A 26,063-nucleotide genomic window follows, 5' to 3' on the forward strand; every position below is an offset into this window, starting at 1 on the left:
TAACTAAAATACAGATACAAAGATTAAAATGTAGATAAAGGGAAAAAAAGTACTTAAAGTTGAAATTTCAAATCAGCCTCAGTGAGATATCATTGTGGGCCTGTTGCTTGAATTCCTTCTTTCTGAAGTGAAGGGGTTGAAACTTGAGGTTCGGTTTAGCATTTGTGATGGCTTCTGCAGTCAACTAGTTGGTGTTTGTTTTTTTTTCAGGCGGACTCAGCAGGGCAGGCAGGTTTTGGGAGCGAGAGAAGGTTTTTTTCTTCCTCACAAGTTCTGCAGTTAAGATACTTGAAGATTGCTTAGATTTTTCTTAGCAGAACAACTGTTGATTTCTGGATATCCTTCCTCTTTGACCCCTGGTCCCCAAGAGAAAACCCCACTGATGATGTCTCTCAGTTCTTCCTGGAGGTTCTGCACCCTGCCTCCCAAGATGGCTTCTTACAGCCTCCTGTATACAGTTCAAAAAGCAAAATAAAAATGGCTGCTATGTTAATTTTCAAGAAGTCATTGTTTCACCAGGCAAAGAAGTTAATTAATTACATTGTAGTTCTTTGAGGTCCCTTCCTGTCTCTTGTTCCCTCTGAAGTAAAAGGGTTTTTCACACCTTTTCGAATATTTAATGGACATACATGGAGGAATCTTTTACATTTTAATGACTCTTCATGGCCAGTTTTAGAAACAAGAGTCTGACAAGGTTTGAACAAACATAGAAAGGGGCCATGTTGTGCATCCATACTTCCGTTTTGAAATAAAGCTTTTAAACTCAGTGTAAAGGTTTGCAAACAGAAATGTTCCTTTAAAACAGTTGTCCTTAAAATCTGTAATATCATAATTATACATTCATGACAGTCAGATTGCCACTCCACTTGAACTTTCCCCTGACTTGATGCCGCTCCATATTTCTAGCAGGGTCTTCTGAGCCTGGCTTTACCAGGAATGTGGAGTACAGCATCCCTCGGAGAGCTCCATCACAGTGGAGTTGAGTTGGGTGGGGGAAGACCTGACATGCCCCTTTTTTACAGTACTAGCTGCCTTGTGGTAAGTTTAAAGGTCCAGTTTGAATGTTACTGAATGAGTGTTAGTGGATGGGTGAATGAATGTTTGGATGAATGAGTGAATGGGTAGGGTGGTAAGATGGATGAGATAAGTGGGTAAATGAGTAGGTGGATAGGGTGAGTGAGGTGGCAGGTGGGTGAGGTAATAGTTGTATGGTTGGGGGGGCAGTCGGATGGTTGGGGGGGTGGTAGTCAAGAGGGCGCAGTCAGGGGCAGTTAGGGGGGTCAGTTTGGATTGATCGGGGTGTGCTGTCAGTGGTGTAGTTACCCACAAGTTATACTAGGTTTCTCCTGTCTTAAATTTCCTGGGTAACTATTCAGGTAAGTAAATTGGAACTGTCTGGCGTCTTCGACTTTCACTCAAAATCGAAGACATTCACAGAGGGTCGGAGGGAACAGGGGAATTTCCCACTGGAAGTTGAAACTTCCTGGGCAATTCCACGGAGGTCCGTATGTCAGGACTTCCACAGGGCACTGACTCGCATCTCAATCATACGTCCAGTCTCCTACGATCCAGAGACTGGAAGATTTGGGCCATGTAGAACTACAAAGATGCAACAAAATAGTCTAGCTACTTCAAAACTCAATTGTAAAATGTCAGTCCAGATAATGTTGGGGAAAAAAATGAATGTTCCTTCTCGTTCACATTCTCCACACACCATTCCCAAGTTACACTTTCCTAGGAGAAAATTTAACCTGAGAAAAGACTTTCCTTTTAAAGCTTGGATGATGTAATAATGGTACAACAGGGAGAGGGATCCCCACCACATGAGGCCTTTATCGCCAGCTCTGACCTTGTCACTGAGATATCAGTTTTTTCTCCCCCAAGTTCATAGCATCATTGACACCTATTCATCTGTTTACTTAGTTTGAACTATACTTTCTTGTTTGCCTCTCTGTTTATTTTATTTAAGAAATCTTCAGATCTAAAAACTTTCTTCATTGGAACAAGGCATATTTAGCTATATGTCTAATCTGTCCAATTTAGTTTATTCTGGTCATTGTAATAGACTTGCACTGTAAATATTGTGGTCATTTTTTTCCGGCGCATTTCCTTAGGCTGATTGGCACAGTCCTTGCTACGTCTGACTGCTGCATAGAAGATGGCAAAATGCCTAGGTTGGCTATTGTTTTTTCTGCATGTGTATAGAGATAGATTGTAGATGTTTTAACCAATTATCCTTCAGCAGATGAAACAATTTCTGGTTAATCCAACTTTGCTCAGCCACTGAACGCATGCCTGGCACTGCCCAATCACTGACTTTGTTGGCACCTGCACACTTAAAAAAGAATAGTAAAAAAGGCAAAATGATGCTACAGATTCTCTTAACCAATGTTAAGTCATTCTGTGCAAAAAAAATTGCTAATATTTAGCATTCTGATTCTTGCATCCTCACTTGCTTTTGCTAACATTAGTCTGTTTCAATGACTTCAGTCTGGCTCTTTCTATACATCCAGTGCTTTTACACCTAGTTTAAACATGCTCAACATTGGTATAGGCCACGATTTATTTGTTCCCCATGGCAACTTAACCTTTATCAGCTGTTGCCATTTCTCCTTCTGGTGTTATCTGGAGAAGCCACTGTACATTACAGTAGGGGGTTTCTCCTCTTAAAGGCCTTGCGTAGTCCTTTCAGCAGAGTTCAGAAGTTCTGCAGAATTGGTGGGGTGGTAAATAGTGAAGAGGATAGCCTTAGATTTCAGGAGAATATAGACGGGCTGGTCAGATGGGCTGATCAGTGGCAAATGGAATTTAATCCGGATAAGTGTGAGGCGATGCACTTGGGCAGGACAAACAAGGCACGGGAATACACAATTAATGGTAGGGCCCTGGAAAGTACTGAGCATCGGAGGGACCTTGGTGTGCGTGTCCACTGGTCCCTTAAGGTAGCAGGACAGGTTGGTAAGGTGGTTAAGAAGACATATGTGATACTTGCCTTTATTAGCTGAGGCATAGAATATAAGAGCAGGGAGGTTATGCTGGAACTGTATAAAACGCTGGTTAGGCCGCAGCTAGAGTATTGCGTGCAGTTCTGGAATCTGCATTACAGGAAGGATGTGATTGCACTAGGGAGAGTGCAGAGGAGATTTACCAGGATGTTGCCTGGGCTGGAGAGTTTTAGTTATGAGGAGAGATTGGATAGACTGGGGTTATTTTCCCTGGAGCAGAGGAGATTGAGGGGGGGGCATGATTAAGGTGTATAAAATTATGAGAGGCATAGATAGGGTAGACAGGAAGGAACTTTTCCCTTTGGTGGAGGGATCAATAACCAGGGGGCATAGATTTAAGGTAAGGGGCAGGAGTTTAGAGGGGATGTGAGGAAGAATTTTTTCACCCAGAGGGTGGTGGGAATCTGGAACTCACTGCCTGAAAGGGTGGTGGAGGCAGAAACCCTCATAGCATTTCAGAAATATTTGGATGTCCACTTGCGATGCCATGGCATACAAGGCTATGGGCCTTGTGCTGGAAAATGGGATTAAAATAGGTATTTGTTTGACCGGCACAGACTTGATGGGCAGAAGGGCCTTTTTCTGTGCTGTAGACCTCTATGACTCTATGAATCTTCAGACACTGATCTGAACTAATTTCTACAAAGCAAGCAAATTCTCCTTTTGCCCTAACAGGATCTAATAATAGGGGCCTTTCAGAATTTGCCAGTGTTGTATCTGCTCCAATGAATTCACTGCAACTAATTGAGGATTTCCAACCCTTGCAATCTATTTGCAATAGAGCTGCACTTGATCCGCCAAGAACTATGCAGAAAGACAGGATAGAAACTGGCGCCTCGGTTTGTGGGTAGTTTTGACTTTATGCGATTGTGTACAATGGATGATAGTAAATCAGCAGCCTGATATAAATGATCTAGATCTTGATGTGCAGGGGACAATTTCAAAGTTTGCAGATGATATGAAGCTTGGAAGTGTTGTGAATTGCGAGGAGGATGGTGGGGAACTTCAAGAGATTGTGGGGAACTTCAAGAGGACATTGGTGGAGTGGGCAGATAGGTGGCAGATGAAGTTCAATGTGGAGAAGTGTGAGGGATGCATTTTGGTAGGAAGAACATGGACAGACAATATAAAATAAAAGGGTGGAACTTTGAAGGGGGTGCAGAAGCAGAAAGACTTGGTCATTGAAGGTAGCAGGACGGGTGGAGAGCAGTTAATAAGGCATACAGTATCCTGGGCTTCATTAATAGGGGCATAGAGTACAAGAGCAGAGAGGTTATGTTGAATTTATATAAGACTCTGATTAGACCTCAGCTGGAATATTGTGTACAGTTCTGGGCACCATACTATAGGAAGGATGTGAACACATTGGATAGAGTGCAGAAGAGGTTTACAAGAATGGTTCCAGGGATGAGAACCTTCAGTTATGAGGATAGATTGGAGGAGTTGGGACTGTTTTCCTTGGAGAGAAGAAGGCTAAGAGGAGATTTGATAGAGATGTTCAAAATCATGAGAGGGCTGGATAGAGTAGATAGGGAGAAGTTGTTCCCACTCATAAAAGGATCAGGAACGAGAGGACACAGATTTAAAGTGATTTGCAAAAGAAGCAAATGTGACTTGAGAAAAAACTTTTTCACAGAACGACTGGTTTGGGTCTGGAATACACTGCCTGGAAGTGTGGTGGAGGCAGGTTCAATCGAGGCATTCAAGAGGGCATTGGAAGATTATTTGAATAGAAACAAGGTGCAGGGGTACGGGGAAAAGGCAGGGCAATGGCACTAGCTTATAATGCTCATTTGGAGAGCTGGTGCAGACATGATGGGCTGAATGGCCTCCTTCTGTGCTGTTAAGATCCTGTGATTCTGTTTTACATCCTCCTATTGCAATTCTTAAGAGCATTTTGTAACATTTAGATCCTTTCCTTCTATTGCAGAAAGGATTGTAACTGTTGCTTAGATGCTATCATGAAAATATATTTTTATAAGGTTCTTGGGATTTATTGTAAAGTAGGAATAGTGGGGTCTGGATAGTGTGTCTGTGTGTGGGACTTAATTGAATTAAAGACAGCTGGTCTAAAAGCTTTGATGTATCAGAAGAGAAGCTAGATTTGAAATGCTAAATAAGTAAACATAGCCAAAGTTTTAGAATGTGAGGTGTAAAAAGAAAATTAGCATTTTGAGATAAACCAGAATAGTCGTGAATATCAAAGAGAGGGTGAAATGTTACACTTATCCAGAAGAAGCCAGTGTGTAATTTTTTTTCCCAAAGCTTACTGATAAAATTGTTTCTATGAAATATTTTTACTATTAGAAAGGTAAAGTACAAAGACCTATTGAAACAATGGGATTTACATTAAAAAGGAAAAAACATGTATAAAGGAGATGAGGTTATGTGTAAGGAAAGAAGGAATCCTAAGATCTAACATGTGAAAAGCCTCCAGCCTCTATGTACCAAACTGCTGCCAGTAGGAACCAAAGCTAAGAGAATACACGGTGAATACCCCTGTGCGCTTTGTCTGGGTCTGTTAGAATCTATTTTGTTTTTACTGTTGCTTTAACAGAGGTGTAACTGGGAGTTGGATTAATTAGGGAAGCTAGGAGTTATAGTAGTAATTTGTAGACCTATGTATGCGCTTAAAATTATTTCTTTTGTTAATAAATGTTTAACTTTATTTTATAAAACCCTCTAAGTCTCGGTAGACTCATTACATTCAAGGCAGGCATCTCGAATTCAAAATACAAATTGCAAAACAGTTGGGGCAGTTGTTTCAAGTTTCCCCCTGGGGTTTGAGCAGCTTAGCATTTAATATCCACTGTGCCATAAGAAAATTGGGGGACCTCTGCAGGATATGTTTGATATTCCTTGGTTAGTTTGGAGTTGGTGAATCTTAAAGTTACAAGTAAGAGAAGTACTTTGAATTCAGGAGTTGGTGTGAGGTTTTTTAAAAGTAGTTAGCCTGCAAAGTGGCTTTGGCAGTTGCTAAGACTTGTCTGGGAGTTGAAGTTGTAATTTTGGTTGGTTTACAAAAGGTAAATAAAGCTAAATTAATGGAATTGGCAGATAAGTAACAATTAGGATTATCTGCAGGGGTAAGGAAATCAGATATAATTGAAGGTATAACACAGCATTTAAAATTGGAATGAATACCCGGGAGACGGAGTTCCCCAAGGGGTGGGTCATGGGAATGGGCTCAAAATTGGAATTAGACGCAGCAGAAAAAGAAAGGGCAGAAAAAGAAAAGGAAAGAGAAAGGGCACTCCAAAGGGAACAGGCAGAAAGACAGGAGAGAGAAAGAAAACAGGAAAGGGAATTAGAAATGACGAGGTTAGAAATGGAGGAAAGAGAGAGAGAATTCCAGCTTAAAATGCTGGCATTTAAAGAAGAAACACCAGAAGGTGCAGAAGGACTTATTTCCAGATCAGACTCTAGTGGGGATATGTTTAAATTTGTACAAGCTCTTCCAAAGTTTGAGGAAAGAGATGTTGAAGCATTTTTTATTTCATTTGAGAAGATAGCTAAACAGATGAAATGGCCATAGGAACTTAAAGAAAAATGGACATTGTTGTTACAATCCAGGGTGGTGGGTAGAGCACATGAGGTTTGTGCTTCATTGTCAGAAGAAATGTCGGTGAACTATGATGTGGTAAAAGAAAGGCTATTTTGAGTGCATATGAGTTGGTTCCTGAGGCATACCGGTAGAAATTTAGGAATATGAGAAATCAGCCTGGGCAAACTTATATTGAGTTTGAGAGAGTAAAACGATGTAGTTTTTACGGGTGGATACGGGCAGTAAAGATAGAGATGATATATGCAGTGCTTAGAGAAGAAACTCTTTTGGAAGAATGTAAAGATTCAATTCCTTTGGCAGTGAGAACTCATGTGGAGGAACAGAGGGTTGAAACGGGAAGACAAGCAGCAGAAATAACTCAATCATCAGCTACTTCATAGAGCTAAACCTTTTTTCTTCACGCATTTAAATCAGAGAAGGATAGAAAGTGGGAAGGTGAAAGGAAGGTGGGTAGTCAGGGAAGAGAAGGAGTAGGTAGAAATTCCTAGTAAGTGTTTTGTCAGAATAAAAAGAAAGGTGCTGAGGGTAGCGGTGATACTCAAAAATTGAGGTGTTTTCTTTGTAATAAAGTTGGATACACAAAGCCAGTCTGCTGGAAATTGCAGGGAAAATCTGTTGGGATTATTGAGGTGCAGAAAAATTCTGGAAGTAAAAGTAATATGGGTTCTGAGATTCAGGCACAGGAAAAAACAGTGGTTTGTGTATAGGTAAACAAGAAGAATCAGTGATAGGTAAATAAGTGGGAATGTGTTCACAGTTTACCGAAGAGAATTCTGAGGAACAGGTTTCAGAAATGTTTAAAGATTTTATATGTGAAGGGAAAGTCTTTCCATGTATACAGAGTGGTGTAGGTAAAGATGTTAAAATTTTAAGAGATACAGGGGCTACTCAATACTTAATGTTGTGGGATAGTGACATTTGTTGTTCAGAAGGAACAGATGATAATAAGTGAGGTTCATGGTGTTGCTAAACCTATTCCATTGTAGAAGGTAAATTTAAAAATAAGTGGAAAACAAGGTGGAGTAGTGGAAAAATTGCCCATTACAGGGGGTCAATTTATTTTGCGTAATAATATAGCTGGGTCCCAAATGTGGGTGATGTTTATGGTAGTTGAGCAGCCTGTAGAAGACTTTTCACCAGAAGTGTTGCAGAGGGAGCATCCTGGATTTGTAGATTGTGTGATAACAAGGTCAGGCTCATAGGTTGAAACAAGAAGAACAGGAAGTTAAAAGGCAGAGAGAAGGTACGGAAGTCCAATTAACTAGCACTGTATTTAAGAACATTGTTCAGGAAGAAAGACAGCAAGACAATGCAGCTGAGGTGTTCAACTCAAGGCAGTTGGTAGAGTTACAGAAAAACGATGCGCAAATAAAACAGTTCCATCAAACAGCTTACTCAGAAAGAGAGGCAGAATGTATTCCAGAATGTTATTACCTTAAGGGTAATGTTTTAATGACAAAACAGAGGTCTTGTCATGATTCAGCAAATGAAAGCTGGAGGGAAGTACATCAGATTGTTATACCATTTGCAAAAGAAACGAGATTCTGAGGATAGCTCATGAAATTCCAATGGGTGGACACTTAGGAATTAGAAAGACACAGGCAAAAATACAGAAACATTTTTATTGGCCTGGATTGCATAGGGATGTAGTCAAATTCTGTAGTACATGTCACACATGTCATGTGATAGGCAAACCACAAGTAGTGATTAAACCAGCACCTTTAATTCCAATTCAAGCATTTGAAGAACCTTTTACTAGGGTCATGATTGATTGTGTAGGACCCCTCTCTAAGACTAAAAATGGAAATCAGTGCTGACTGACAATAATAGATGTGTCCACAAGATTTCCTGAAGCGATACCTTTGAGAAATATGACAACAAAGAGAATTGTGGAAGAGTTGACTAAATTTGTTGCAAGATATGGCTTACCTAAAGAAATACAATCAGATCAGGGTTCAAATTTCATGTCATAGCTGTTTAAGGAAGTAATGAACAGTTTGGGGATAAAACAATTTAAATCAACCTGAGTCACAAGGGGCTTTGGAAAGGTGGCATCAAACTTTAAAAACTATGATGGGGGCGTATAGTCAGGATCATCCACAGGATTGGGATGGGGAATTCCATTCTTATTATTTGTTATTAGCGATGCGCCTAATGCATTGACTAGTTTTAGTCCTTTTGAACTAGTTTATGGTTATGAGGTAAGGGGACCACTGAAATTGATTCATGAGAAATTGGTGGGTCAAAATTCAGAAACTACTCTCCTGGATTATGTATCAAACTTCAGAGAGAGATTGGACAGAGCATGTGAGTTAGCTAGATATCACGGCAAGTGATGAAAGTGAAGGCAGACAGGAAAGCTGCAGCTCATATTTTTGTTTCTGGGGTAAACGTGCTAGTTCTGTTACCTGTACTGGGTGACTAGTTAAAGGCAAGGTTTAGTGGGCCTCACCGGATTGAAAAGAAACTGAGTGACGTAAATTATTTCATAAATACTCCAGATAGAAGCAAGAAGTAGAGGGTGTGTCTTGTAAATATGCTTAACAAATATTTGACAGGGAAGAGGACCAAAAGAAGGTGTTAGTGGTGGTAGAGAAAGAGGTAGAAATGCAGGATTCTGAAATTGATATTCCTCTAATCAAATTGGATAATGAGGGGGTACTTGAAAATTTAAATGTAATATTGAGTTACCTTCTAGACAAGTGTCAAAGTGATTTGGAGAAGCCATTTGTGGGAATAAGCTGGGGAGGACAAGTTTAGCTATACATGATATATGTATAGAAGTTTCATCTTCGATATGGCAACATCCTTATAGATTAAATCCGGCAAAGTTATCGCAAGTACAGAGAAAAATTGAATTCATGCTTCAAAATAACATAATTGAGTCTAGTTGCTGTAACTGGAGCTTGCCTATTGGCACCCAAACTGGATGGAACACACAGACTGTGTATGGTCTATCAGAAGGTGAATGCGATGTCAAAACCGGATTCATATCCTATACCATGGTTGGAAGATTGCATTGAGAAAGTGGGACAATTAAAATTTATCACAAAATTGACTTACTAAGAGGATATTGGCAAGTACCGTTATCAGAGAGAGCAAAGGAGATATTGGTTTTTGTGACGCCAGATGGACTATACCAATCTCAAGTTTGGTATGAAAAATGCACCTGCAACATTTCAAAGACTGACAAATAAAGTAATTGCAGGACCGAGCAATTGTGCTGTTTATATTGGCGACTTGATAGTTTTCAGTCATACGTGGGAGGAGCATTTACAACACCTGGAAGAATTGTTTTGTCGATTACAAGAATCTAATTTGGTGATGAACTTGGTTAAAAGTGAATTTGCAAAAATGCAAGTTACATATTTTGGCCATACTATTGGACATGGTAAGGTGGCTCTGAGAGATGTGAAAGTCAAGGCTATTTTAGATTTCCCCATGCCTACAACAAAATGAGAAGTTGAGATTTTTGGGCATAAGTAGGTTTTACCAGAAATTTGTACCAAATTTTAGCCAAGTGGTTGCTCCATTGACTGAACTATTAAAAAAGAACAAGAAGTTTCAATGGGCACAGGAGTGTCAGAAGGCAGTTAATAGTTTGAAAACTGTATTGACTACAACACCAGTTTTGGCAGTACCCAATTATGCCAAGCAATTCAAGTTGGCCATTGACGCAAGCGATAGGCATTGGGGCTGTATTGTTACAAGAAGGTGACACTGGAATTGAGAAACCGATAGGGTATTTTTCACGGAGGTTGAATGTACAACAGAGAAGATAAAAAAGGAGATTTTGGGTCTGGTGTTAGCATTGCAACATTTTGAGATTCATGTGGCAAACAATTCATCAGAAACAATTGTTTGTGCAGACCACAATCTTTTAAAGTTTCTGGACAAATTTCGAGACAAAAGTGCAAGGCTATTCAGATGGAGTTTATTACTGCAACCATTAAATCTACAACTTATCCAGCCACACATATAAGAAAACCTGATTGCAGATGCATTGTCAAGAGTTTGAAGCTTTAAGGGGGAATGATTTTGATGTATATATACTGTAATAAGTATAGGAGATAATGCAAGATGGTTGAGAAAATGAAGGCATCTTTTAAAATTATGACGTTTCATTTTTCAAAAGGAGGAGAGTGTCATGAAAATATAATTTTATAAGGTTATTAGGATTTATTGTAAAGTAGGAATGGTGGGGGTCTGGATAGTGTGTGTGTGCATGTGTGCGTCTTGATTGAATTAAAGACAGCTGGTCTGAAGGCTTTGATACATCAGAAGAGAAGCTAGGTTTGAAATGCTAAATATGTAAGCATGGCTGAAATTTTAGAATGTGAGGTATAAAAGGAAAATTTGCATTTTGAGATAAACCAGAGTAGTCATAAATTTCAAAGAGAGGGTGAAATATTACACTTAGCCAGAAGAAGCCAAACAGGGTGTTTATTTTTCCCAAAATTTGCTGATAAAATTGTTACTATGAAAGATTTTTTATTATTAGAAAGGTAAAGTCCAAAGACATATTGAAACAATGGGATTTACATTAAAAAGGAAGGAGCATGTGTAAAGGAGATGAGATTATGTGGAAGGCAAGAAGGCATCCTAGGATCTAACAAGTGTGAAAAGCTCTATGTACCAAGCTGCTGCCTGTAGGAACCGAAGCTAAGAGAATTCACCGTGAATATCCCTGTCCAAGGTATCGAATGCTTTGCCTGGGTCTGTTAAAATCTATTTTGCTTTTACTGTTGCCTTAATGGAGCTGTAACTGGGTGTTAGATGAATTAGGGGAGCTAGAAGTTATCATAGTAGTAATTTGTAGACCTATGTATTTGCTTAAAATTATTTTTTATTAATAAATGTTTAACTTAGTTTCATAAAAACCTCTAAGTCTTGGTAGACTCATTACACTACTGAATTCTAGACAGGCATCTCAAAATCAAAATACAAATTACAAAACAGTTGTGGCAGTTGTTTCAAGTTTCCCTCTGGGATTTGGGCACTTAGCATTTACCATCTGCTGTGCCATAGCAGATGCCATAAACAATGGAGAAAACCATTATAGGTTATGGATTTGTGGAATATCCTTTTGTGGATATGTAGCATTACAGCTACAGTCCATTCTTGAATCCTTGAAAGAAATACTAATGAGCAAGCCCTACTTCTGATAGAAAATAAAATACAAATTGCATCTAAACAACATCAAGCTGTTTTTAGTGCTATGGATCCCACTATTCAATACATAATTCAAGGAGCCACATTTTCCTTTTCAACACTAAAGCAAAATACTGTGGATGCTGGAAATCAGAAATAAAAAATCAAAAACGCTGGAAATGCTCAGCAGGTCAGGCAGCATCTGTGGAGAGAAACATACTTAGCATTTCAGCTCAATGACCCACCATCAAAGCAGCGAGAATTCTTGAGTCAAAGCGACAAATGTTTGGACAGTCAAAGCGACGAATGTTTGGGCAGTCAAAGCGGTGAGAGTTTGGGCAGTCAAAGCAGTGAAATAATAATAATATAAACACAGGCAGGACTGGAGGAATTAATTAAAATTTAATTAGTAAAATAATTGATTCAACGAAGGGGATGTAGCTTCATTATGTGGGAGCTTGTGCCTGCCAGTGTGATCCAAGGCAAACACGTAGCAGAAAGCGTCTGCAGCCTGAAGAACTTCGTCTCGGAGTTAATGAGCTGATGTCTGAGCTTCGGACACCAGGGAAAGTTACCTGGACATTTTGTTCTAGGAGGAAATTACACCTCTTAAGCCAGGGTCTTCTGATTTGGTCCATGGTCAGGGACAAGATGGTATGACTGCGAGTGAGGCAGGAATGGGGATCGACAAGGTAGAAGTGGAGGAGCCTCAGTCTTTGCAATTATGCAACAAGTTTGAGGTTCTCCCAACTTGTATGGATGAAAGTGGAGGCTGCAGCGTGGATGAGTGAGCTGACTTTGGACCATGATACAGGAAGCTATTCAAACGGGGGGAGTTAATAACGATGTAGTGGTAGTATGGGACTGTATAGTCAGAGGATAGAGACAGTTCTCTGTAGCCAAGAATGCGTGTCCAGAAGGCTGTGTTGCCTGCCAGGGTTCAGGACATCTGCTCTGGGCTGGAGAGGAACCTGTAGTGGGATGGGGTGGATCCAGTTGTCATGGTCCACGTAGATACCAACAATATAGATAGGACTAGGAAAGAGATTCTGCTTAGGAAGTATGAGCAGCTAGGGGCTAATTTAAAAAGCAAAACCTCAAAGGTCTCTGGATTATTACCTGTGTAATGTGCAAATTGGTGTAGGGTAATAAGATTACAGAATTCACTGTGTGGCTCAAAGATTGGTATGGAAGAAATGGGTTTCAATTCATGGGGCACTAGCACTAGTACTGGGGAAAGTTGGAGCTATTGCATTGGGGTGGTCTTCACCTGAACCGTGCTGGCACCAATGTTTTGGCAAGTCATATAACTTAAGAACATAAGACCATAAGACATAGGAGCAGAAATTAAGCCATTCGGCCCATCGAGTCTGCTCCGCCATTCAATCATGGCTGATAAGTTTCTCAACCCCATTCTCCCGCCTTCTCCCCGTAACCTTTGATCCCCTTACCAATCAAGAACCTATCTATCTCAGTCTTAAATACACTCAATGACCTGGCCTCCACAGCCTTCTGTGGCAATGAATTCCATAGATTCACCACTCTCTGGCTAAAGAAGTTTCTCCTCATCTCTGTTCTAAAAGGTCTTCCCTTTACTCTGAGGCTGTGCCCTCGGGTCCTAGTCTCTCCTACTAATGGAAACATCTTCCCCATGTCCATTTTATCCAGGCCTTTCAGTATTCTGTAAGTTTCAATCAGATCCCCTCTCATCCTTCTAAACTCCATCGAGTATAGACCCAGAGTCCTCAAACGTTCCTCATATGTTAAGTCTTTCATTCCTGGGATCATTCTCGTGAACCTCCTCTGGACCCTCTCCAGGGCCAGCACATCCTTCCTGAGATACGGGGCCCAAAATTGCTCACAATATTCTAAATATGGTCTGTCCAGAGCCTTATAAAGCCTCAGCAGCACATCCCTGCTTTTATATTCTAGTCCTCTCGAAATAAATGCCAACATTGCATTTGCCTTCCTAACTATCGACTCAACCTGCAAGTTAACCTTAAGAGAATCCTGGACTAGGACTCCCAAGTCCCTTTGCACTCCAGATTACTGAATTCTCTCCCCATTTAGAAAATAGTCTATGCCTCTATTCTTCCTACCAAAGTGCATGACCTCACACTTCCCCACGTTGTATTCCATTTGCAACTTCTTTGCCCATTCTCCTAACCTGTCCAAATCCTTCTGCAGCCTCCCCGCCTCCTCAATACTACCTGTCCCTCCACCTATCTTTGTATCATCTGCAAACTTAGCCAGGATGCCCTCAGTTCCTTCAACTAGGTCATTAATGTATAAAGTGAAAAGTTGTGGTCCCAACACTGACCCCTGCGGAACTCCACTAGTCACCGGCCGCCATCCTGAGAAGGACCCCCTTATCCCCACTCTCTGCCTCCTGCCAGACAGCCAATCTTCTATCCATGCTAGTACCTTGCCTCTAACACCATGGGCTCTTATCTTACTGAGCAGCCTCCTGTGCGGCACCTTGTCAAAGGCCTTCTGGAAGTCCAAGTAGATAACATCCATTGGCTCTCCTTTGTCTAACCTACTCGTTACCTCCTCAAAGAATTCTAACAGATTTGTCAGGCATGACCTCCCCTTGATGAAACCATGCTGACTTTGCCCGATTTTACCATGCACATCCAAGTATTCTGAAATCTCATCCTTAATAATGGACTCTAAAATCTTACCAACGACCGAGGTCAGGCTAATCGGCCTGTAATTTCCCATCTTTTGCCTCATTCCCTTCTTAAACAGGGGGGTTACATTAGCGATTTTCCAGTCCTCTGGGACCCTCCCTGATTCCAGTGATTCCTGAAAGATCACCACTATCGCCTCCACTATCTCTTCAGCTATCTCCTTCAGAACTCTGGGGTGTAATCCATCTGGTCCAGGTGATTTATCCACCTTCAGACCTTTCAGTTTTCCTAGCACCTTCTGCTTGGTAATGGCCACCATACTCACCTCTGCCCCCCGACTCTCTTGAACTTTGGGGATGTCAATCGTGTCTTCCACTGTGAAGACTGACGCAAAGTACCTATTCAGTTCCTCCGCCATTTCTTTATTCCCCACTACTACTTCTCCAGCGTCATTTTCCAGCGGCCCAATGTCCACTTTTGCCTCTCACCCTTTATATATCTAAAAAAAACTCTTGCAATCTTCTTTTATGTTACTGGCTAGTTTACCCTCATATTTAATCTTCTCCCTCCTTATTTCTTTTTTAGTTGTCTTTGTAGGCTTCCCAATCCCCTGGTTTCCCACTGCTCTTCGCCACATTGTATGCTTTCTCTTTAGCGTTTATGCTGTCCCTGACTTCCCTTGTCAGCCATGATTGCCTCGTCCTCCCTTTAGTATGCTGCTTCTTCCTCGGGATGAATTTTTGCTGTGTCTCCCAAATTACTCCCAGAAACTCCTGCCATTGCTGTTCCACTGTCTTTCCTGCTAGGCTCATCTCCCAGTCAATTCTGGCCAGCTCCTCCCTCATGCCTCTGTAGTTGCCTTTATTCAACTGTAATACGGTTACATCTGATTCCAGCTTTTTCCTTTCAGAATTTACCCTGCAATTTATCGTATTATGGTCACTTCCTCCTTAAGGGTTCCTTCACCTTAAGCTCCCTTATCAAATCTACCTCATTACACATCACTAAATCTAGAATTGCCTGTTCCCTAGTGGGCTCCACCACAAGCTGCTCCAAAAAGCTATCTCATAGACATTCCACAAATTCCTTTTCTTGGGATGCACTACCAACCTGATTTTCCCAGTCTACCTGCATATTGAAATCCCCCATGATCACTGTAACCTTGCCTTTCTTACACACCTTTTCTATCTCCTGGTGTATCTTGTGCCCCACATCCTGACTACTGTTCGGAGGCCTGTACATAACTCCCATTATGGTTTTTTTACCTTTGCAGTTCCTCAACTCTACCCACACAGATTCTACATCACCTGACCCTACATCATTTCTTGCTATTGATTTAATTTCATTTCTTACTAACAAAGCAACCTCACCCCCTCTGCCAACCTGCCTATCTTTTTGATAGGATGTATATCCTTGGATATTTAGCTCCCAGTCCTGATCCCCTTGCAGCCATGTCTCTGTAATGCCCACCACATCATACCTGCCAATTTCAATCTGCGCCACAAGCTCATTTACCTTATTTAGTATACTGCGTGCATTCAGATACAACACCTTCAGTCCTGTATTTCCCGTCCCCTTTCTCATTGTTGTCCCTTTATCTGATGTGCTTGAAGTTAGATTCCTAGCCCTTTCCAAACACTCTGTCCTATTTTGTGTTCTGGAGACTTTAATAGCCTCTCCTGGGCTCTCCTTTCTTTTCAGTTTTTTCATAATTTTCCATGAAGTAGAATCCACCCCCCCACACGCTAACCTGCTGCTTTGTTTCCCATTAGTCATACTTCTTGGAGTTTTACACTTCCCTTCCCCCCCCACTTTCTAGTTTAAAGTCCTGTTGACCACCCTATTTACCTTTTTCGCTAGAACATTGGTCCCAGATCGGTTCAGGTGGAGACCGTCCCAACAGTACAGATCCCACCTGTTCCAATACTGATGCCAGTGCCCCACGAAATGGAACCCCTCTTTCCCGCACCACTCCTTTAGCCACGTGTTTACTTCCCTTATTCTCGCGTCCCTATGCCAATTTGCATGTGGCTCGGGTAGTAATCCGGAGATTATAACCCTTGAGGACCTGTTCTTTAATTTAGTTCCTAGTTCCTGATAATCCCCAAACGGGTCCTCTTTCCTAGTCTTACCTATGTTATTTGTCCCGACGTGGACCACAACAACTGGATCCTCCCCCTCCCTCTCCAATATCCTTTCAAGCATGTCAGAGATGTCCCTCACCCTGGCACCGGGCAGGCAACATACCATGCGGAACTCTCGATCCTGCTTACAAAGGAAGCTATCAATTCCCCTAATTATACAGTCCCCTACAACTACAACTTGTCTTGGGCGATAGAGAGGGCTTTAAACTAAATAGTGGTGGCAATGGATCAAGTGAGGGAAGATGTGACAAAGGGAGAAGACCAGGCAAGAGAACAAGGTACCAATAAGGGTAATGAAAATCAGAGTGTGGCAGGAAGGGACGGAGCATAAAAACTTAAGAGTACACCAGCAAATAAGGCTAGTGGTTGCAAAAATAGTTTAAAAAAAAGACAGAATTAAAGGCTCTGGATCTGAATGCGCATTGCATTTGTAACAAAATGGATGAATTATGAGCTCAAATAAAAATAAATATGTTTGATCTGATAGCCATTACAGAGATGTGGCTGCAAAATGACAAATGCTGAGACCTGAATATTCAAGGATACATGACATTTTGCAAGGACAGGAAGCTAGGAGGAGGTAATCGGGTAGCTCTGTTAATTAAGGGTGACAGTACAATAGTGAGAGATGACCTTAGTTCTAAAGGTCAAGATGTAGAATCAGTTTGGGTAGAGATAAGAAATAGAAAAGGTAAGAAGTCACTTGTGGGAGCACTTATAAGTCCATGAAAAGTAACTACGTGTAGGATGGGGTATACAAGAAGAGATAATGGGGGCTCATGAGAACGGTAAGGTGAAAATTATGGGTAATTTTAATATATGTATGGATTGGACGAATCAGATTGACAAAGATAGCCTGGAAGCTGACTTCATGGAGTGTTTTTGGGATAGTTTTTTAGAGCAGCATTTTCTAGAGCCAACCAGAGAGCAGGCTATTCTAGACCTGGTAATGTGTAAGGAGACAGGATTAATTAGTGACCTCATAACAAAGGAGCCACTAGGTAGCACTCGATCATAACATGATTGAATTTCACATTTAGTTTGAGGGAGAGAGGAGTGGGTCTAAGACTAGTATTTTAAACTTAAATAAAGGCAATTACAAGGCTATGAAAACAGAGTTGGCTGAAGTGAACTGGGAAATTAGGTTAAGGGATAGGTCAGTAGAGATGCAGTGGAAGACATTTAAGCAGATATTTCATAACACTCAGTAAAGATACATTCCAGTGGCAAAGTAAAGACTCTAAGAGAAGGATGTATTATTTGTGGCTAACTAAGGAAGTTAAAGGTAGTATCAAATTGAAAGAAAAATCGTACAATTCCGTGAAAATTACTGGCAGGTCAGAAAATTGGACAGCACATAAAAAACAGCAAAGAATGACTTAAAAAAAAAAATAGAGGGAGAAATTAGAATCTGAGAGAAAGCTAGCTAGAAATATAAAAACAGATAGTAAGAATTTCTATAGGTATTTTAAAAGGAAAAGAGTAACTAAAGTGGGCATTGGTCCTCCAGAGAGAGAGTCTGAGGAATTAATAATGAGAAATAAGGAAATGGCGGATTCATTGAACAGATATTTTGTGCCTGTCTTCACTGTAGGAGACACAATATCCAAAAATAATTGTAAATCAAGAGGTGAAAGGGAGGGAGGAACTTAAAACACTTACAATCACCAGGAAAAGGGTGCTGAGAAAATTATTAGAATTCATGGTTCAAGTCCCCAGATCCTGATAGAGTTCATCCTAGGGTCTTAAAAGAAGTGGCAGGTGAAATCAGTAGGTACATTAGTTTTAATTTTCCAAAATTCCCTAGATTCTGGAAAGGTTCCATTAAATTGGAAAATAGGGAATGTAACTCCTCTATTCAAAAAAGGAGGAACGCAAAAAGCAGGAAATTACAGGTCAGTTAGCCTAACATTTGTTATAGGAAAATGCTGGAATCTGTTAATAAGGATGTTGTAGCAAGGCACTTAGAAAATCTTAATACAATTTCAGCATGGTTTTGTGAAAGAGGAATCGTGTTTGACTAATTTATTCTTTTGAGGAAGTAACAAGTGACGTGGGTAAAGGGGAATCTGTAGATGTGGTGTATTTGGATTTCCAGAAGGCATTTGACAAGGTGCCACATGAAAGATTGCTACACAAAATAATAGCTCATGATGTAGGGGGTAACATATTAGCATGGATAGAAAATTAGTTAGCTAACAGGAAACAAACAGTAGAGAGATGGTGTAGTGGTAAAGTCACTGGAAGAGTAATCCAGAGGCCCAGGGGGCAAGGGTTCAAATCCCGCCACAGCAACTGGTGGAATTTAAATTCAATTAATAATCTGGAATTGAAAAGCCATTCTCAGTAATGGTGATTGTTGTAAAAACCCATTTGTTCACTAGTGTCCTTTAGGGAAGGAAATCTCTATCCTTTCCATGCCTAGTCTGGCGTACATGTGACTCCAGAGCAATGTGGTTGACTCTTAACTGTCTGTGAAATGGTGTAGCAAGCCACTCAGTTCAAGGGCAATTAGGAATGGACAACAAATGTTGGCCTTGTCAATGATGCTCGTATCCCATGAAAGAATAAAGTTTTTAATAGGGTCATTTTCAGGTTGACAAAATGTAATGAATGGAGTGCCACAGGGATCTGTGCAGGGGCCTTAACTATTTGCAATCTACGCCAATGATTTGGCTGAAGGGACCAAACATATAGTTGCTAAATTTGCTGCTGACACAAAAATAGGTAGGAGAGTAAGTTGTGAAGAGGACATAAGGAGTCTGCAAAGGGATATGGATAAATTAATAAAAAATGTGGCAGATGGCATATAATGTGGGAAAATGTGATCTTGTCCACTTTGATAGGAAGAATAGAAAATGGAGGGAGATTGCAGAACTCTGCAGTGTAGAGGGATTGGGGTGTCCTGGTACATGAATCACAAAAAGTTAGAATGCAGGTAAAGAAAGTGACTAGAAGGGCAAATGGAATGTTGTCGTTATTGCAAAGGAAATAGAATATAAATGTAGGGAAGCTTTGCTACAGTTGTTTTGGGTGTTGGTGAGACCACATCTACAGTACTGTGTATAGTTTTGGTCTCCTTATTAAGGGTAACATTTCATTGGAAGCAGCTCAGAGAAGGTTCACTCGACTGATTCCTGGGATGAAGGGCTTATCTTATGAGGAAAGGTTGAATTTAGAAGAATGAGAGGTGCTCTTATTGAGACATAAAAGATCCTGAGGGGGCTTGACAGGGTGGATGCTCAGAGGATGTTTCCCCTTGAGGGAGAGACTAGAACTAGGAGAGACAGTTTAAAAATAAGGGGTCTCCCATTTAAGACAGAGATGAGGAGAATTTCTTTTCTCTGAGGGTCATTAGCCTGTGGAATTTTCTTCCTCGGAGAGTAGTGGAGGCAGGGCCAGTGAATATTTTTAATGCCGAGTTAGATAGATTCTTGATTGCCAAGGGAGTCAAAGGTTATAGGGCATAAACAGGAAAGTAGAGGCCACAATCAGATCAGCCATGATCTTATCAAATAGCAGAACAGGCTCGAGGGGCCAAATGGCCTACTCCTGCTCCTGATTCATATGTTCGTATGTCCTCTCCATTTCACTTGGTTACAGTTTATCGGGTTGTATGTGGAATTTCAATGGCAGTTACTAATCTTTCCTTTCACTGGAAAATGTTGCTTGGCAATTGTCCAAGTCTACAAGTACAGGGAACAATATTGTCTGAGTAATAGCATTAGGAGGTACCTGCCCTACTTGTAGAGAAAATGGGGACAATTCCAGCAGCCTTTATTGTAATACAGACAGAACTGGACAACATTTACATCAGGAAACCAGGTATCAACAATGGCACCCTTGACCAAGGGGATCCTGGCTCAGTATAACTTGTTCTTCACAAAAATAATAATAAACAATGGACAAGCTATGTCTCCTTCTGTCAGTGGGTCGTTTTATTCAGCTTAAATAAAATAGCCTCTAACTATCTTCCAGCGGTTCTTCTGAACCCGGTGAAAGTTTTCCCTTGCAGCTTTCTGCTTAAAAACCTGACTGGTTGCCTGTGCCTCTGTCATTATATTCACAACAAAACAGGAAGGCCGAGGCCAGACAACCCCTGTCAATATGATGGTCTACCTCATTGGCAACTTATTTTTCACTTTTAAAAACTTCGGTGAATATACTTTGTATTAAGTCAAAACGCTTAAATCTAACTTTTTGAGAAAATGCCACAAGCCCTTTTCTGCTTAATGACATCATAAGTCCTTCTTTCTTTTTATGCACGGGAGCTGACTGGTAACAATTCAGATGCCCAGATAAAAGTATCAATTGTTCCCATCTTTAAATTTTAAATGTGATTTGATTTAGTAAAATGGTGGGCCCAGGTCCTGCAATCTCACTTATGCTGCTGCCAGTTCAAGAGTTTAGCAGCAAACACTTTTTCTGCTCAACCTCATGTTGACACTGTTTCTTCTTGAATTGAAACAATTTGTATTTATATAGCACGTGGAAAAAGATTTACTTTTAACATAGAAAACTAAACCAAAACATTTCACAGAGGTGTAATGAAAGATAAATGAATGCTGAACCAAAGAAGATAATAACAACTGCTGGGGAATTTGAAAGGAGTTAGGAAAATGCTGTATAGTAGGAGTCAAAAACAGTTGTAGGAATATTTCATCAGAAGGAAGGTTCTTTAGTTGCATGACCCACAAGGTCATTTCACAGATCATGAAATATTTCCAGATCAACAGCCTTGTTAAGTTGCATTCCACATGAACATAGTTACTGCCACAACTGCAGTGCATGAAGATAGAGTGATCTCCCTGGGCTGTGAGATACTTTTTTTCATATGTATCTGCTTTCAGATTTTCTTGACACATGAAGGAAACTCCTCAAAATGTTGGCATGCCGCATGTTGCTGGTGCTTTGATCCACATGACATTATTTGCAAACAAAATAATTCTTCTTCTGCTTGTTTACTCAGTGCAAGTTAAAGGGTCACAAATGTTTGGTAAACTTTTTTGTTCTGGATAGAGCAAATCCAAACTGCTGTGAATCGTTTTCATAATAATGGCCATTGTGTAAGTGACAGATTGATGTATTTCAGATCATTTATTCTGTTGTTTTTAAATTGAAAGATGCCAATTTTCATCAAGGCAATGCTTTTTAATGCATGGGACTAGAAAAGTTTCCAATCAATGTAGCAGCAAAAGTGACACCACCTACTGAAATGGGTTCTGTGTTCATCCTGTGTTCAAAATTTCAAAGTGATACATTCTGTCTTATTGCTGAAATGAGTGCTTTGTCTTTTGTTATATTTGACCTATGCAGGTTTAATAGGTAAAAAGAGCAATATATCGAAAAACCAGTTCATTCTTTCAATATTAACAGCAGCCTAATTTTACAACAACAACCCCAATTTCTGTAGTGCCTTTGAAGTAATAAACTGTCCCAAGGTGTTTCTCTCTCTCTCTTCAGGTACCATTGGCAAGCATGGACTTCCATATGTTGGTCCATGGTTATGCTTGACAAGATACTGCAGTGGTTTGCCATTGCCTTCTGCAGGTTCTGGCTGGCCAGGATACTCTCCAGCTCTTACCGCCCACCATAGGCATATTGGAAGGATTTGCAGGTTGATAATTGACTTGTTTGCCCACACTATGAAAGCACCTTCCGTGGTCATCAAGTTGTAGAATGGGACTCGAACTTGGGGCTTCTGGCTCAGAGGCAGGGACACTGCTACAGTGCCACAAGAGCTTGCTCCTTTGTAAGAATGTTATATAGCAAAATTTGACACTGGACCACTTAAGGCGATATGAAGGCAGATGATCAAAAATTTGGTTAAAGAAGTAGGTTTTAAGGAGGGTCTTAAAGCAAGGAAGAGGTAGAAGAAGGTGGAGAAGTTTATGGATGGAGTTCCAGGGCTAAGGGCCCAGCAGCTGAAGACATGGCCAATGGAGGAACAATTAAAATCAGGAATGTTCAGGATGCCAGCATTAGAGGAGTGCAGATATCTCGGACAGTTGTAGAACAGGAGGAGATTATAAAGAGAGGGAGAGGTGAGGCCATTGTGAGATTTCAAAACCAGGATAAGGATTTTTAAATCGAGGCATTGCTTAACCAGGAGCCAATGTAGTGAGGAGAGAGATAATAGGGGAATAGGACTGGTGCAAGTCAGGATTTGGGAAGCAGACTTTTGGATTACGTTGCGTTTGCGGAGGGTAGAATGTGGGAGGCCAGCCAGGAGTACATTAGAAGTCAAGCCTAGAGGTAACAAAGGCATGGATGAGGGTTTCAGCGGCAGACAAGCTGAGGCAGGGACAGAGTAGGGAGATGTTATAGCAATGGAAATTGGTGATCTTAGTGATGGTACAGATCTGTGCTTAGAACTTCATTTTCAGGTAAAAATGACGCCAAGGTTGCAAAGACTAGTTCAGCATCTGACAGTTGCCAGGGGGAGTGATGGAATCAATGCGAGCAGACAGAGTTTGTAGCAGGGTCAAAAGACAATGGTTTTGGCCTTTGCTTTATATTGTTTGAAGCAAATTTCTGCTCATCCATTACTGGATGTCAGATAAACATCTGATAATTTAGAAACAATGGAGGAGTCGGGAGAGGTGATGTAAGGTACAGCTGGGTGTTGTCAACATCGATATGAAATGTAATGCTGTGATTTTGGATGATGCTGCCAAGGAGCAACACATAGATGAAAAATTGGAGGGGCATCAGAGATAACGGTGCGGGAGCAGGAAGAGAAGTCATTGCAGTGATTCCCTGGCTACAATTAGATAAGAATGGAACGAGACGAGTGCTGAGTTCAGTACTTTGGAGGAATATAAATGCTTTGGATTCTAACTTGTTTGGTCATCATTATAGGTTTAATGAGGAAGCTTGTTGAAAGTTGAAAAATATTTGCTGTTAATATTTTAAGTGAATACCTAATAAGATTAGGTATTTTTGGAAAAAGTATTTTCTGGAAACTAGATTCAATCAGTACATACAGATTAACAACTTCAGTTGCAGGGTTTAGAAAAGTAATTTTGGCTTTGGTGAAAAGTAATTTGTCTTTGCAGATTGTTTTATGAGACACCCAGATTTAGGAATTAAATTGTGTTACTATATGGAAGGTTAACATGTTTGTAAAAAAATTATTTTGCCAATTATTTTTGTGTTAATCCGTTCAACATGAACAACAGTAACAACCTGAGGGAGACGGTGGCATAGTGGTAATGTCACTGGACTAGTAATTCAGTGGCCTAGGCTAATGCTATAGGAACACGGGTTCAAATCTGATCATGGCAGCTGATTGTATTTAAATTCAATTAATAAAAATCTGGAATTGAAATCTAGTCTCAGTAATAGTGACCATGAAACTATCAAATAAGCTATTGTCGTAAAAACCCATCTGGTTCACTGATGCCCTCCTTATCCGGTTTGGCTTACGTGTGATTCCAGACTCTCAGCAATGTGGTTAACTGCCCTCTGAAATGGCCTAGCAAGCTGCACAGTTCAAGGCCATTTTGGCAAGGGCAGCATTTGTTGCCCCTTCCTATGATGCCCACATCCCATGAAAGAATAAATTTTTTTAAAACTTAGCTTTATAAGGCACACTTACCTTAATAAAATGTCCCACTGTAGTTCACAGTGGTATAATCCGACAAAACTAACACCTAGAGAAGGAGATATGAGAGATGAGCAAATGTTTGAACAGAGACGTGACCTTTAAGGGGGTCTTAAAAGACAAGCGGCAAAGAGGTGCAAGGAGGCAATTCCAGAATATGGGGACAAAGATGACTGAAGGCATGGCTGACAATGATCGGCGGAATAAGGGAATGGAAAGTTTGAGGACTTGGGGGTGGGGGGGTGGTTTAGAGAAAGGCTGGGCTGAAGCCATGAAGGAGGATGAGAATTTTAAATTTGATGTGTTTGAGATGCGGTAGCCAATGTCAGTCAGCAAGGACAGGGTAATGGGTGAGTAGGACTGGGTTTGGGATATGATACAAGCAGCAAAATTTTGGATGAGCTGCAGGTTCAAGAAGGGGAAAGATATGAGGCCAACCAGGAAAGCATTGGAACAGTTGACTTTGAAAGTGACAAAGGGATGAATGAGGGTTTTAGCAGAAGATTGGCAGTGAGGGAGGTTGATGAAGTTACAGAGATAGAAGCAACAGGCAGTTTTTGTGATGGAGGAAATATGGGGCTGAAAGCCCATTAGTTAATTCCTTGGTTAAGATAGCAGACAAAGGAATTTCAGACATCATGTGCTAACCTTTGAACAGTGTAAGTTGAAGGCTTTAATGATGGTTTACTCACGGAGTTTAGAATTTTATGGCACAGAAACAGGCCACTTGTCTCAAGTTTGAGCTGGTGTCTTTATGTACCAGCTTCTGTTTCTGTTGTATTCTCCAACAGTAAGTGGTCCCTTACTGTTTATTGTGGTTTTGGGAACTTTAAAGGGCTCCAAAGTGCAGCTGTGCACTTGTGGTGAAGTACAATGTAAAATTAAGAATAGTGCATGCCTATCAGTTTTCAAGAATGTTGTTTCACAGGACTCTTATCATTAATTTTACTACCTAAAATGTCTCTATTTCCTCTTACAGAAAAACATTTAGTAGTACTTCGGGATGGAAGAACATTAATAGGATATTTGAGGAGTGTAGATCAATTTGGTGAGTATTGTAACAGGAGCAAAAAAAAGGTGTTTAAACAGTGTGGTGTATCAAGCACTTTTTATTGTGGAAAGTTGTAAAGGTCATGTGGCTAAAACTGTTAAATATCTCCTAGACAATTGAAAGAACAAGATGTTCCTGCAGTAATAGTTTTGAATCAGTACAGTTATTGCATAACTCTAGAGCCAAGAGAAGATTTTAGCATTGAAATTATGAAAACACCCATCACAAGAATAGAGTAGTGTAGAATTGTACCCCCACATTCAGACATTGAATGCAGGAGCAATACAGATTTAATACAAATATCAGCACCTCTTTCAAAGTCAAAGAGGTGTGATTAACCAGAATGTCAATTTAAATTTTTTAGGTGGCTCAGGAGCAGAATGTAGCTTAACACAGTTGGGAAAAAAAGCAACAGCTAGCATAAGAAATTGACACTGTGGTCACAGGGAGCACCAAGAGATTTGGATTTTCATTTGCTAAGCCAGGAATTTGTAATGACCTGACATGTGCTCCAACAAATGTCAAAAACAAGGTCAACTATTGAGCTTTTAAGTATAAGGGGAAGAGTTCCAGGAAGTAGGATAATTAATATGCAAAGCTTTACTGCTGGTTTTTCTATGCATTTGGATGATTGAGTTTTAAACCATATTGAAAGCAAGATTAATTGTCCCCCAAGAGTGCCCAAATGTGGCATTTTGCCCAAATAGGCCTGAGGGGAATGAAGTTCACAACTGGAAAATAAGGCTGAGCTTTTTTCAATAGTCTCACTCAAACCATCTTCATTTCTTGGCTCCTTAACAGTTCATCAAATGTGATTACCAAGCAGCTGAGGAGAGCTTACTGTTCTTGTACAATTCAGATGGGTGAGAAACATTTTGGGTCAACTTTCTCAACTTTTCTACCCTGTT

At 40.5% G+C, this 26,063-nt stretch overlaps 1 protein-coding gene and 1 long non-coding RNA gene across 3 annotated transcripts in view; both read left to right on the top strand.

Annotated features, from left to right (window-relative positions):
* Positions 1 to 26,063, top strand: part of LOC144694402 (uncharacterized) — a 1,120,079-nt gene that overhangs the window by 697,364 nt on the left and 396,652 nt on the right. The gene's annotated exons all lie outside the window — the stretch shown is intronic.
* The window catches only part of lsm1 (LSM1, U6 small nuclear RNA associated), a 33,091-nt gene that overhangs the window by 2,664 nt on the left and 4,364 nt on the right, over positions 1 to 26,063 (top strand). The window contains exon 2 of one of the 2 annotated variants that reach the window (XM_078564762.1): positions 25,084 to 25,152. The exons of the other annotated variant lie outside the window; for it this stretch is intronic. Within the exon in view, the coding sequence (XP_078420888.1) occupies positions 25,084 to 25,152 (69 nt within the window). The remainder of the gene's footprint in view (positions 1 to 25,083; positions 25,153 to 26,063) is intronic. 2 annotated transcript variants of the gene reach the window in all.

This window comes from Cetorhinus maximus, chromosome 20 (assembly GCF_964194155.1).
Source record: "Cetorhinus maximus chromosome 20, sCetMax3.hap1.1, whole genome shotgun sequence".
Lineage (NCBI taxonomy): Eukaryota > Metazoa > Chordata > Chondrichthyes > Lamniformes > Cetorhinidae > Cetorhinus > Cetorhinus maximus.